We start from the raw sequence: 15,339 nt of genomic DNA, 5'->3' as shown, positions 1-15,339 counted from the left end.
GGGATCTGAGGATCTGAGGTGGAGGACACGGTGTTTGAAATGACATCTGGGGAAAGCGTGGGCCTCTCTCTCTTCCTCGTCTTCCCCCATGGGAAGCTGGAGCATGCCACTAACACTCACGTGCTAATGCTCGGGCTGACCCAGGGATCCTGCCATCAAAGCTGAGGGGTGTCACTTCGTGTTTGCATGCTGCGAAGCTAGCTGTTGGCTTTTTCCCCCTTCCTGTTTTTCATTATGACTTCTAATGTCCTACACAAGGCATTCTGTTTACCAAATGTGTACTAGAGAAAAAGAAAGAGGTTCTCCAAGACCTTTTCTCCTTCCACAGCAGAGGCTTCGAATGCCAGCAACGGTCAGCCAGGAGGTAATAACACTGATCATAATAGCGAATTCTAGCTTTACTCAACACTTACCATGTGCCATCCTTTACGTTCATCTCCTTTAATCCAACAATTATATAAGGGAGTTACCATTGTTATCTCCATTTTCTGGATAAGGAATCCAAGCTAATAAACGGTGGAGCTGGGGTTTAAATCCAGGATGTTTTGACTCCAGAATGTGAGCTCTTAACCTCACTTTCTAAAAGATTCAATTAACAATAAAATAATTTCTCATGTGTTAAACAACAAAGATCCATGAAATAAAATATTGAATAATACTAGGAGAAACATGAGAAACAGTTTTATTGGAAATATTCTAACACATTTTCTCAACAAGTAATCCAAAAATAAATAAGGATATGGAGGATATGAACATATAAATTGTTTTAACCTGAAAACAAACAGTATACCTTCTATTCAAGTTCCGTGGACAGTGACAAAATTCAATAAATAGTAAGCTACAGAGAATGTTTTGGTAAATTTTGAAAAGTGGAAATTCTAAAAGTCAGTCTCTGATCAAAATGCAATACAACTAACAATAATATAAAACACACCACTTAGAAATGGAAAAACATCAATAGCATATCAAATCACCCTTAGGACAAGGAGTAAATCAAGAGTAAAAAACAAACTATTTAGAAAATAATTTTAAAAACAGGATACAGTCCAAGCTATCCGCAGAGGTAAAATTAACAGCATTAAGTGCTTTTAGTGTCAAGAGGAGAGAAATAAAATGAATGAATTCAGCACACAAGTTGAGATTTTGGAAAAGAGCATAAAACTAGGTACCCCCCCCAAAAAAAAAATTGGGGAAAGGAAATATTTGAGATAGAAAACAAAAAAACAACACCAAACACCCAGAAGCCTAAGAGTAGGAGAGACGTGCCTTCCAGCCGGTGGAAAGAGAAGTATGCAGCCATGTTCCAAGTGAACTTGGTCCTCTGACCTGTCCTCAAGCTTCCCCCTTCTCACTGCACATGGTCTGCCTGGTATGCTCATCTATAGCCGAGGCTTCCGTTACCCCAGCTCCTTTCCCTATGTCAGCACCACATCTGGTACACAATGTGTAGTGTGGCATCTTCACGTGCTCTACGATAAATTCTCTCCACTTGTGACTCCTGTTCTATTAGACTTGAGGTCTTTAGAACAGGAACTATGTCCTGATCATCATTGTATCTTCAGGGCCTGGGACTAGCGAGTCGTTAATAAACGTTTGCTGAATGAAACAATGAGTGGATGGGCTCAAGTACTGATTCCTGAGTTGCATTTGGTCCCTAGTTGCTTCTGTCCCCACTGCCCAGCCACAGACCCCAGGCCAATGTCTTGAGGCCCGGAAATGAATTATTCCAACAGTAAGAGGACTAACTATAAAGTAACTGCCTAATGGGGTATTTACATAACCATTAATTGTGTGCACAATGTCAATAAAATATGAGGAAGTGGGAGCTTTGATTTTTTTTTTCTTTCCTGCTTGAATAATCAAATATTTCCTTCGTGAAATGGAAAATAGTCCTCGCTGTCCTCAAGGCCCAGTTCAAATGCCACCTTCTCCAGAGAACCTTCCCTAATTTCTCCAACCAGAAACAATCTTGCTTTCCTGGACTTCCTGAACATCTGTCCCTCCTTCCTGTCTCTAAAAATTCTGCCTTGCTTATTTGTGTCTCCAGTGGGCTGTTGACATCCTCTAGACAGGATCGTACGGCACCACCCCTGGGAGGTGAAGGATGTGCTAGGATGTTCATCCAGACTCGAACTCGTCTTCCTCAGCATGGGTAGGGGTGTGGAGGGGACAACGTACTTTGAATGGCAGGTTGCATGGTTGACCGAGACCACACTGAACTCAAAGCATGCCAGAGCAGAGGATCACAGTGGCCAGATTCCTGCAAACCTCAGAGACCAGCTCCTGTGTACTCCCACCTACGATGCGGCTGGCTGAGAAAAGGTCCCGGAAACCATCTGTGCAGCTCCAGCTAAAACAAAGCAGGGAGATGGGGGCTGCAGTCATATTACTGGAGGCTGACAAGTGCAGCTGAGGCAGATGGATGATCATCTTTTTTGTGCCCAGGTGAACAAGGAGAGGGCATTTCAGACACAGGGATCCATCTGAGCAATCTTCAGTGGCCAGAGGATGGCAGATTTATTTTAGGAAGAACCATAGTGGCGCCTGGGTGGCTCAGTCAGTTAAGCATCCGACTTCAGCTCAGGTCATGATCTCACGGCTCCTGAGTTCGAGCCCCGTGTCAGGCTCTGTGCTGATGGCTCAGAGCCTGGAGCCTGGAGCCTGCTTTGGATTCTGTGTCTCCCTCTCTCTCTGCCCCTCCCCCAGTCACGCTTTGCCTCTCTCTGTCTCTGAAAAATGAATAAACCTTAAAAAATATTTAGGAAGAACCATAACATTAGCCATTGCCATGGCCCTCCAAATCATCTTTACTTGGCTGTCAGAACCATCTTCCTAAAACTCAGATCATACCCTGTCACTCATTCCCATACTCAGAACCCTTAATGGTTCCCCATAGCCTCAGGATTTGGCTTGACATTGTAGGCTCCGTGTGATGCGCCCCCACCCCCCACCACGACCCCATGCCTCTAAACAGTGAACTCTCTTAGGATTCCCAGTCCGGCCCCTCTCTTTCCTCACTACATATTCTCCCCTTATAGCATTTCATCCAGGACCATGGATTTCAAAATCATTCACATGTGGCAACTCCTGAATTTTCTTCTGGTCTGGATTTCTCTCCAGAGCAATATATCCAATTACTACTTGACATCTTGCCCTGGATGTCAAAGACATCTCAGACTCAGCTGCTGTCTAAAATACCCATCCCGCGCAGCCTGGGTGGCTCAGTCAATTGAGTGCCCGACTCTTGGTTTTGGCTCAGGTCATGATCCTAGGGTCATGGGACTGAGCCCTGGTTCAGGCTCCCTGCTGAGTGTGGAACCTACTCGGGATTCTCACTCTTTCTCTCTCTCTTTCTCTCTCTGTCCCTCTTCCTCACTCCAGCTCTCTCTCTCTCTTAAAAAAGTAAATAAATAAATAAAATATCCCAACTGACGCCCTTACTCTGCTTGTCCTCCCCATATCAGTAAATATCTCTGTCATCCACCCAGCTGCTCCGGTCATTACCTCTATGACTCCTTGCACATGCCCTCCACTGCTAGTTCCTGCCAATTCTATCACCAAAGTTTCTTGAACATCCAACTTAGTTCCCTGGTCTAAGCCACATCTCCTACCTGGACTACACAAGAGCCACCTGCCAGGTGTCTTTTCTTCCTCTGTGCCCCTAGAAAGCATTCTCACATACAGTCAGGGCCTAATATGCAAATCGAACAATGTCACTTCACTGACGCTGGGATAAAACCTAGCCTTCTAGTTTTTTTTTTTTTTTAATGTTTATTTATTTATTTTGAGAGAGAGGGAGAGTGAGAGAGAGCAGGGGAGTGGCAGAGAGAGGGAGAGAGAGAGAATACCAAGCAGGCTCTTAGCTGTCAGCACGGAACTGGACACAGGACTGGGTCTCACCAACTGTGAGATCATGACCTGAGCAGAAATCAAGAGTCGGAAGCTTGGTAGACTGAGCCACCCAGAAGTCCCCAGCCTTCTAGTTTTAAGAGGCTCCCACTGGCCAAATCTGGGACAATTTGAGCACCAAAATAATTAAGGTTAATAACTAAAATTATTGGAAAATAGTAGAAACCCCAAAGTCCTTGCTAACAATAAATACGGAAATAAATGGGCAGAAGAATGTCAAGGGGAGAGAGAGCTGAAGTCATTTTGTAACCCTCCGGACATAGACTGATGTGCTTCAGGCAAAAAGCCTTAGTGGATGTTACATTTTATCTATTCAATAATCTCTGGAATAGGATATCTGCAGGGTTTTAACTATCTCCCTGATCACATATCAGTTACGAGGGACAAACAGTAAATTAACCAGGCAAAAATTTCAATCACCAAGGAGGAGGAGACAGTGTGTGCCTTTTGTTGTCATACCACAAAGACACAATAATATTTATGTCGTCTTCTAGCAGGAATGTGTAATGAAGAAACAGCAGACAAACCCCAAAATGAGGAAGGGGAAAACTGAATTTTCCATAATGTCAGTGTTATAAGAGACAAAGGCTAACTATTCCAGATTAAAGGAGACTAAAGAGAAATGACAACCAAATGCATTACTTCATTTCTAGACTGGACCCTGGACTAGAGGGAAAATGCTATGTAAAGGGCATTATTGAGATCATTGACAAAATGGGTGGTAAATGAGATACTGTATTGCATTAATGTTAAATTTAGTGGATTATTGTACTTGTACACATTGTACCTGTCTGGGGGTAAAGGGTGTGTGTTTGATGTGTAAAACTTATTCTCAAATAGTTCAGAATAAAAGTCACATGTAACATTCCACATATAGAAAGAATAAGTAATTTTAACAGATGAAATTAGGATAAAGGACAGACGGATCTCCACTGTACTATTCACTTTTCTGTAACTTGGAAATTATTTCCAAATAAAAAGTTGAACCAAAAAACCCAGTGTCCTTACCATGGCCTACAAGGCACCTGTCATCACCCCTAGCCAGCCTGTCCAGTCTTAACTTGACCACTCTTATCATGGCCAGCATACTCCGCTCCATCAACATGGCTGCCTTTCAGTTTCCCCAACATACCAAGTTCCTGCCCACCTCTGGGTCTTCGTGCCTGCACTTACTATTGCCTCAATATGGAATTCTCTTCCCCCAACTCAGTTCTCAGGGGTACAATAATTATCATTTCTCAAAATGGCCTTTGACCACCCACTCCAACCATTAGGCATTATATTCTTTCATAGCTCCCTGAACTTTTCCTTCATGATACTTATCACAGTTTGCAAGAATTCATATTTTAGGAGGATTCCTAATGCCCATCTTCTCTAGTAGCCCGAAAGCTCCCTAAAGCCAGGGATCCTGCCTGTTTCACCCCTGAATGTATCCTCCACCCCTGCTACTGGACTTGGCACACTGCTGGGCACTTAGGAGCCAGTTGATTAAGTTCCACCCTCCAAGTTTACTCCCAAATTGTTGGCAGCTCTCACAGAACACACTCTACGGTCCGCCTCTAGCTCCAGGAATGGATTCATGAGGTTTTGTCTAGGAAGGCTTCTTGGCTTCTCGATTGCTACACCAGTACTTGAAACTAAGAGGCCATGGTAAGGAGGAAGGGAGACTCAGGAGGAGACTTATGTTAAATAGGAATACTATTGGGAGAGAAAGAAAGAGAGAGAGAGAGAGAGAGAGAGAGAGAGAGAGAGGTCACAGAAGGCAAGAGAGGAGGCCAGTTAGGTGCTCAACTCCATACATTTGTGTTTCCTTTTTCCTTGTTCAAGCTCGGCATCTGGCAGCTCGTGAGTTGAGGTGGCCTGGCGGGCGCTAAGGGCTTGGACTCTTGTCTGAATCTTGACTCAACAACAAATAGGCTGCATGACCTTGGGCAATGGTCTTAACTTTCCCAGACTCCAAGCCCCTGTCTGCAAAATGGGAGTACTGCTAGTATTTACTTTACGGGGCTGCTGTCAGGATTACCTGAGCTCATCTCTGGAAAGCCCTTTGATCGTGTTTGGTCTATAGTCTAGGGAGGAATGAACATCATAGGTGCACGCACAGGAGGAGCAGGATGCACCGGTTCCAGCTAATAGGATTGTTTTCTAGGTTTAGGCAATAACAGGGCTTCAGACAATAGTCAAAGAGCCCCCTCACCACTCCCTATTCCACCACGCCCCCTGCCCCTGATTCAATCCCTATTAAACAAACCTACAGTGTGCAGGCTCCATCTAACACAGTCCTTTCTCCAAGCATCTTTTGAAAATCATCTTTTCCACTGTCCCCCAAGTGTGCCCCAAGTCAGACGATGCCAGAGTTCACCTACTTGATTGCAGCTAAACCCTGTTTTCCAGGTAACCATGGTGACACCTCTTCCTCAACACCGCTACCTTCTGTGGGGATCAGTAAGTATTCCCAGGCCCCTTACTTGGAGATAGCTCTAATGTCTGCCAAGGAGCTTCTGACCATCCTATCTCTGAAGGAAAGACAAACATGTGGACACCACTTCACAGCTTGGAAAGCAACTCCACAACACGACCTCCCTTTCATCCTCACAATGGCCCTGTGAGGTAGATACAGCAGATAATAACTATACTGGCCCACGTTTATCCAGCATTTACACTGTGTGAAGCATTTACGTATGTGCTCTCATTTAAACTCACCCAAATCCTGTGAAGTGGGCTCCGTTTTTCCATTTTACAGAGGACAAAATTGGGGTTCTGAGTGGTTAGCACTTGCCTCCAATCAAAGAGGTAGTAAGTAAATGAATTTAAACCTCAGCCCATCTGACTCTAAAGCCACACTTTTAACCTTTCTACAATACTGCCTCACAAAACACGCATTATTATTTCCAGGCACCATTCTACTCATTAAATTGAAACTCAGAGAGTTAAAGTGACTTGCCCAAAGTCTCACAGCCAGTAACTGGGAGAGCTGAGATCCACAATTGGATCTTCTGGCTCTGAGGCCCCTGAAAGCAGGAAGTATCAGTGACTGGGTCTGATGATATGCTCAGTAATTATTTCTGTAACAGACTTGCCTTGCCAATCCTGTTCAGCCCGGAATAGTATATCTGGGCAGGAAGTCCTTCCTGGTGTTTTCCGGGAAATTTATGTTTTTCTGAATCCCAACAAAAATCAGTCAAGAGATTGGGAAAACAGGAAAAAGTGTTATAACTCTCTTGTGAGAATTCGTGCTTAACAATAAATACAGAGGCATTCGTGGTTTGAAGGAATCCACTGACATGAAGTAGAAAGCAAGAGAAGGAAATGCTGATAAACGGCGTCCTAGGTTAAGGGAGACATGTTGGGAACTTGGGTTAGAAGCACTAAATAGGAGAAAAGTGGTTCTGATCATTCTTTTTCATAGCCGTTGCCATATTACAAGTGTATCTGTGGCCCTGTCTGCTGTAAACAGTCATTCTCACAAATAGAATATTAATCTGTTTACATGCATCATGTATCTCATGCAAATCCTAGGAATGATGTTCCAAGAAGCAAGTTTGGGAAACAAGTCCTCAAATTGGCAATTTCAACACCTGCTTCTGTGTAATACAGTTATCTTGCTGAAGATTTAAACATTTTGTTATTCCAATGCTACCCAGTTGTGTTGGGTAGTTGGTATTTTCTGGTTTTTGAATATTTGCTGTAGCCTACAGTTCTTTGTAACTACTCTTATTAAAAATATACGCAAAGTTATGAAAATACAGAATAACATGATTTCAGGAATTCCCAAGAATTCCAATTTTTCACTTCCAAATCCTGAAGATTAATATCTGTTGGGAAATCGGAAACCTTAGCCCAGGGGAACTGCATGAACTTCCCAAGCAGTTCAGTGGGATGGCAAACTATGGAGTGGCCATCTTTTGGCTTCCAGGAAGGCTCTGCCCAGGAGCAGGTCCTGGAGTAGGGCTTCCTTGGCCAACATCCCTCTAAAGGCAGAGGTCTTAGAAGAGGTTACTTCAGGATGCATGGGCAGAGCCTGAAGCATTGGCCTTAGCGTGAAAAATCTGGAGTCTCAAGTTTCATCTCAATCATTGGTGTAAATGTTAATTTCATTCCCGAGTGTATCTGCTCATTTTAGCATAAAAAGTGTTTTATTTAATTACCATGAGAAAAAAATGGATGCTCCATAAATGGATGCCCTGTCAAACCTGCACCCTTAACTCTTGCGCCAGCAGAAATGGTGCAGCAAGGCCGCCTGTGGAAGCAGGCAGGCAGACCTGGGTCTGTATGCTGGTCCTGCCACATACTGGCTGTGTGACTTTGGGCAGGTCCCTTAACCTCTCTGAGACTTAGTTTCTCCATCTGTAAAATGCTGATAATGAGAACACCAGTGTCACTGGGATATTGTGAGGATTAAATGTGATAATCACTGTAAATCACAATGCCTGGCACAGAGTAAGCTCTCAATAAACGCGAGACATCATTCCCTAATATGACAGGCCCAGCAGTGGAGTTGGGAGAGAAGAGCTTGGTGAAAGCCCTTGGAACCACTCACAGGGCCCATGTGCTCAGGGCCTTCTCCAGGTGGGGATTTTCCAGGGCTCTGGGCCCACCCCCCTGGCCCAGGATGCCTTTCCGCAGGCTGTAAGGCGGGCACCAGGGCAGAAAGGCCTCTGTCCCATGTGGGTTCCCAGGAGACTGGCGAGGTTGGCACTGGCTAGGAGCTCTTGAGGCATGTCCTCTGGCGCTTGAGGTAACCTTGCCGCAGGTTTGGCATCCGTGGACCTGCCGGTGGACGGGGCTGGGGAGGTGGGGAGGTGGAGCGAAGGTGGGGGAGGAGGGGTTTGGGGTAGGGGTGGGGATAGGCCTTGGGGTAGATGGGGGTACGGTGGCGGGCGGAGGGGGTTTTAGGGTCTCCGCGCCAGCGTGGGCCTCGCGGGGCCTGGCCGGGTGTCGCGGGAGGCCGGAGGCCAGCGGACACAGGGTGGAGGCGCTGGTGCCAGAGGAGGTGGGCACTGCGCCCCCGGCGCCCACCCCGCACCCCAGCGCGGCCTGGGCCTCTGGCGGCGAAGTGTCCTCAGGTGCTGGGTGTGGTCTGAGTTGTGCCCAAGCCCGCTTGACACTTGAGGTGCCGGTGGGCTCGCTCACTGTGCGAGGGTCATTGGCGAGCAAGATGGGTGCTGTGACCTTAGGTTTGGGGCAGGCTAGGGCGGCTCGCCGCCGAAGGTCCCGCGTTGGCTGTAGCGCTGGGAGGCTCTTTCCACCCCCGGGGCACGGGGCGGCCAAGAGAGACCCAAAGGCCTCGCCTTGCCTGCGGAGCCGGCTCACCTCCCCTTCCCCTGGGGGATCGTCCTGGGTGCCCTCGGGGCCTTGCTTCCTCCCCCGGGAGCTCTGGTGTCCGGCAGCACCGTGGAACTGGGCCTGGCGTTTGTCCGGAGGCCTCTCCTGGGAAGGAGCCTCCTGAGGGGCTCGGTCTTCAGACCTTTCTCGTGGAGGGCTCTTCTGGTCATTCTCACTCCCGAATCCTGCAGGAGGAAAACAAGAATCTGGGTAGTGTTTTCTCCTCCCTCTACCCAAGACTAGGAAAACCCTGGCTTGGAATCTTAAACGGGGCAACCTGGTGGAAAATCTTTGCAAATGACAAAGTTGTGTGTTTCTGACGGCAGGTGGAGGTTGAGGCAGGGCCTTGTGGGAACTGGGCGGGTGAAATCTGACAGAGCTGGGCAGCTCTACAATTAGTTGTGGTGTGATTTTAGGCAAGTGTCATAACGTCTTGTGTCTGTTTGTTCCGCTGTAAGGTGGGGATAGTGGTAAAGGCAGCCTCAAAGGACTGTCAGTGTGATCAGGGGGTCTACAGACCATCAGGATGGCAGGGCACAGCAGTGATATGTTAAATCATCGATCAGATGTAAACTTGTGCCTTAAACAAAAATGTTTCTAACTCTGTCACTACCGGGTGAGGTCCAGCACCATCACCACGCCCCCCCCCCGCCCCCGCCCACTAACTATCGTGGATATCCCTAACACCCAGATATTGGTGCCTTATATTATTTACCATTAAAATAACCGGAGTCCTTGGGGGTAGCTGATTCCATTTCTTAGACAAGAAAAATCAGAATGGGGCTCCCAGCATCCTGTTGATGCCAGATAACAAGGATATTTTCAAGGATGTCAGGGGTAGTGTTACAAAGACAAATATGCTTTTAGTGAATGGACTACTATTGTCAAAGCTGTAAGTGTTTGAGCACCTAAAATATATAACAATCACTATGCTTCAGGGAAATGTCTGAGAAAGGCTGTGAGTCCCTAAACTACTCAAAAGTATTAAGTTAACATAAAATCTTCAAAAAGGTAGTTAGTTGTACTATAAGTATACTATACTATAGGTAGTTGTACTACAAAGGTGTGAGACTAGAGATGTAGAATTTTGATGATTGTTATAAATAAGAGAGTGTGAATGTGGTATTTTGTTGCTTGCATTATTACTCTACTTTTTTTCTTTTCTCTCTCCCTCTCTCTCTTTTAGAGAGAGCAAGCACATTGGGTAGAGGGAGGAGGAGAGAGAAAGAATCTTCAGCAGGCTCCACGCCCAGTGCAGAACCCGATGTGGGGTTGATCTCACGACAATGAGATCATGACTTGAGCTGAAATCAAGAGTTGGATGCTTAACTGAGAGAGCCACCCAGGTACCCCTATTCCTCTACTCCTATTTATAAGGCATACATATGAACTCATTTCTATCTGTGCAAGGAGGGAAGGATAGATCCAGGGAACTGCGAGCCCAGTGACCCTGGGAAAAGCAGGATTACCATGACTGAACAGCACCGATAAATACATGTAGTAGCCAGGTAGAAGGAGATGTCAGCACTGTTCTGAGATGATGATGTACCCATTTGTTGATGAGAAATAAATTTATTTGTTACCTCATCTCCTAAGGAAATAGGTAGAGCTCAACCTGAGGAGCTCTAAAAAATATCAAGCTATAGGTCCCATCACAAAAGATCCCCAGATTCTATAATAAATAAGGGATTAATATTCAGAACAAAGAACTCTCACAATTTAACAACAATAAAAGTAACAAATCAACTGAAAATGGGCAAAGGACTTGAACAGACATTTCTCCAAAGAATACCAAAAATGGCTAATAAGCACATGAGGATATGCTCACCATCACTATTAGAGAAATGCAAACCAGAACCACAGTGAGAAAGCCACAAAACCACAAAAATCACACTTGTCTGGATGGGTACTATAAAAAAACAACAACACAGAAAATGACAAATGTTGGTGAAGATATGAAGATTTTGAAACCCTCGTGTGCTGTTGGTGTAAAAGTAAAATGGTGCCACTGTGGAAAACAGTATGGCAGGCCCTCGAAAAAGATGCAGCAGGGACACCTAGATGGCTCAGTTGGCCAAGTGTCCGACTCTTGATTTCGGCTCAGGTCATGATCTCACGGTGCATGAGATGGAGCCCCTCACTGGGCTCTTCGCTGACAGCCCAGTCTCATGAAGTATGAGATCATGACCTGAGCCGAAATCAAGAGTCGGATGTTTAACTGACTGAGCCCCCCAGGCAGCCCCAAAACACAATCTTAAAGAAATGTTTGAACACCTGTGTTCATAGTAGCATTATTTGCAATAGTCAAGGGATGGAAGCAACCCAGTGTCAATGGATGGATGAATGGATAAATAAACATGGGATATTATATACAATGGTACCCAGACTTAAAAAGGAAGGAAATTCGACACATGCTACAACATGGACGGACCATGAATATATTATATTACATGAAATAAGCCAGTCACAAAACAACAAGTTCTGTATGATTCCACTTATAAGAAGTACCTAGAGTAGTCAAATTCAGAGTCATAAAGTGCAGTGGTGGTGGCCAGGAGGGCTGGGGGTAAAGGGGAGAGAGGAGCTATTGTTTAATGAATACAGAGTTTCAGTTTTGCAGGATGAAAAGAGTTCTGGAGATGGATAGTGGTGATGGTTTCACAACAAGGTGAATGTACTTAATGCTACAGAACTGTCCACTTAAAAATGGTTAAATGGTAAACTTTATGTTATGTGTATTTTATCACAACCAAAAAAAAAAAAAAAAAAAAAGATTCCCAAATTCTAATGTGCAATCGGGTTTGAGATCCCTGTCAGGGGAAGGGCACAGACGGGTATTTGTGAAACTGGCCATCTTACCAATTATAAGTTAATAACGGATTTTATTAGTGCCAACAGACCAGGTCAATACATCATAATGAAAGGACAATAGCTCAGGTATTAATGGCCATACCAAAATTGAATGTACCATTTCTGAGAAAGACATCAAGGTTCAAAAATTCATATCTGTATAAAAATCAGTTACATGTATCAGATCTTATTTGGATTCTGATTCAAACTGGAAAAATTTTAGTTGGCATTTATGGGACATTTTCAAACTGAAAAATTGGAATATACTGGATAGTCAATATTAAGGAATGATTATAAAAAATTGTAGTTGTGGGATGCCTGGGTGGCTCAGTCAGTTAAGCATCCAACTCTTGATTTCAGCTCTTGTGGTTCGTGCATTAGAGCCCCACGTCAGGCTCTGCACTGACAGCCAGGAGCCTGCTTGGGATTCTCTATCTCCCTATCTCTGCCTTTCCCCCGCTCATCTTCCTTCTCTCTTTCTCTCTCTCAAAAATAAATAAATAAGCATTTAAAGAAAATTTTAGTTGTAGGGGCACCTGGGTGGCTCAGTAGATTAGGCATCAACTTCAGCTCAGGTCATTATCTCATGATTTGTGGGTCCGAGCCCCACATCAGGCTCTGCTGTCAGCACAGAGCCTGCTTGGGATCCTCTGTCCCCCTCTCTCTCTGGACCCCCTCTCAAAAATAAATAAACATTAAAAAATTTAGTTGTAGGGGCACCTGGATGGCTCAGTTGGTTACGCGTCTGACTTCGGCTCAGGTCATGATCTTGTGGTTCACAAGTTCAAGCCCAGCGTTGGGCTCTGTGGATTCTGTGTCTCCCTCTCTCTCTGCCTCTCTCCTGCTCTCTCTTGCATACTCTCTCTCTCTCTCAAAAGTAAATAAACATTTAAACAATTTTTAAAAATTAATTATAATAATGATACTGTGGCTTAAAATCCTTAATCTTGGGGTGCCTGGGTGACTCAGTAAAGCATGTGATTCTTGATATTGGGGTTGTTAAGTTTGAGCCCCATGTTGGGTGTAGGGATTACTTAAAACTAAAATCTTAACAAATAATAATAAAACCCTTAGTCTTTTAGAGAATCATACAGAAATAATTCAGATGACATTCTATTATGTATGAGATTTGCTTCAAAATGACAAGGGAGGAGAGTCAGTAGCCATGAGTTGATATTGTTCAAGTTGAGTAGGGGGTTTGTGGAGATTACATATACTATATTTACTTTTGTATTTGTTTGTAATTTTCCATAATATGTTTTTCTCTAAAGCATGAAAAAGAAATAGAGAAGGAAGGAAGGAAGGAAGGAAGGAAAGAAGGAAGGAAGAGTAAGAAACAGAAAGAAAGAAACTTAAAAGCCACACAAGGTAACAAGAAAATTTTATACAAACAGGCCCAGGGGCTAATGATCAGCAGCTCAGTTTTCAGTCCTCAGAACTGTGCAATCTGATCCCATGTCTCTGGCCAGACCTGTAACCTAAGCTTATTCTGAGACAGTTTCCTTTTTCTTCTGGGTCTAGTAGGATTACAAAAACTCTAAGAAGGTATAAAAATAATAACTGGTAGAATTACTGAAACCCTAGAAAAGTAGAAAAATTAGAACCTCAGGAAGGTTGGAATAAGGACAAGGTGTTAGAATAAGGACAAGAGAAGGTTAAACCCATGGTTTTAGCACTTTTATAACCAGTTTTGATGGTGGGATTTTAGTAAATTCTGTAATTACTCTATTTGTATATGCTTAAAGCATATGAGTAGTCAAAAGGATCCTCCATATTGACTTTGTATTTACAGTTAAATTATTGAACATAATTTAATTGATCAAATTTGTAACCAAAGCCTAAGGCCCTTTTGAAAAAAATGGTTTACAGGAGCGCCTGGGTGGCTCAGTCGGTTAAGCGGCCGACTTCGGCTCAGGTCATGATCTCGCAGTTTGTGAGTTCGAGCCCCGCGTCGGGCCCTGTGCTGATGGCTCAGAGCCTGGAGCCTGCTTCGGATTCTGTGTCTCCTTCTCTCTGACCCTCCCCCGTTCATGCTCTGTCTCTCTCTGTCTCAAAAATAAATAAACGTTAAATTAAAAAAAAATGGTTTTCAATTTTTTCTTTTTTGTTATATAGAGTCTAATAATTTGAGCATTAAACAGAACACAGAAGGTATTCAATATTTTTCTCCAGCCCAGAAGCCTCTTAATATGAAATCACCTACTCTGGGTTCTTACTTCACCTTAAACAAGCAGATACAGGTACAGCATTTGGCACAGGGCCTGCAGCATAGGACGATCTCAAAGCCAGTGCAGATGAGCTAATTCACTGGAAAGGGAAGGGGTGATGGCAAGAGCAGACATCAGACAGGCAGAGCCACAGAGAGGGGCTCACACAGGCATGTCGTGTGTCTGGTTCATCGGGTAGCTATTCGGTCATTCAGCAACTGCTAACTGTGCACCAAGAAGGTGCCAAGCGCTGGAGATATTATGGTCAAAAGGACAGGCCCTACCATTTTTCCTCCTTCCAAGTCTCACTGGCCATTCTTATCTTGAGGAAACAAACAAGTCCTGCCACACTTCTCCCTTCAGGCCATTCCCGTGAATACAGCTAAGACATTCCGGGCCACTGAGGAGAAGCCCTGGCTTCTGTTCAAGAGGCAAAGAGTAAAGGTCTCCATTCAGGGCACAGGCACTTAGCTAATTTCCACCTAACTGGTTAGAAGCCTGGGCTTTGGATATAGGTTTGAGTCCTGACTCAGCTGGGTTTTTTGTTTTAGTTTTGTTTTTTGGCTAGGTGGCTCAGCCTCTTTTATCCTTGACCCTGGGCAAGTAATATAACATCACTAGGCCTGTTTTTGTTTTTTGTTTTTTTGTTTTTTTTTGTCTACCTAGTCGGAATAATAATCCCTACTAGACAGGGTTCCTCTGAGGATTAAATGAGATTGCATATATATGTGAGCGTATGAGTGTGTGTATTACATATACAGCTCATCTATGTCTACACATGGATAGAGACATAGCCACTGAGGAACATTAGTGGCTGCTACTATTACCTTAATATTGTTGTTACTTCAGGATTTGCTCCTTGGAAGATCTTGGGTATTTGTTTATGGTTATAACCCAACAGGTTAGATTTCACTGGCAAAGAAATGTTTATTTTTTCTGAGTATTAGTTTATCACCCTGTTCAGGCCAATTGATGGCTATTCCAGTTCACATTTTCCCCCAAATCATCAGCAGATAAAAATAGATGAAGAATGTCAGAAAGAAGGTTC

At 44.3% G+C, this 15,339-nt stretch overlaps 1 protein-coding gene across 1 annotated transcript in view; it reads right to left on the bottom strand.

Moving 5' to 3' along the window:
- Nucleotides 1-659: 659 nt before the first annotated feature.
- The window catches only part of BCL7C (BAF chromatin remodeling complex subunit BCL7C), a 47,916-nt gene continuing 33,236 nt past the window's right edge, over nt 660-15,339 (bottom strand). Inside the window, exon 6 of the mRNA XM_043560021.1 lies at nt 660-9,419. Within this exon, the coding sequence (XP_043415956.1) occupies nt 9,219-9,419 (201 nt within the window). The 3' untranslated portion in view covers nt 660-9,218. The remainder of the gene's footprint in view (nt 9,420-15,339) is intronic.

The sequence above is a fragment of the Prionailurus bengalensis genome, chromosome E3 (genome assembly GCF_016509475.1).
Source record: "Prionailurus bengalensis isolate Pbe53 chromosome E3, Fcat_Pben_1.1_paternal_pri, whole genome shotgun sequence".
NCBI lineage: Eukaryota > Metazoa > Chordata > Mammalia > Carnivora > Felidae > Prionailurus > Prionailurus bengalensis.
Note: the sequence above shows the minus strand (reverse complement) of the source record. Positions and strands in the feature narration are given on the sequence as shown.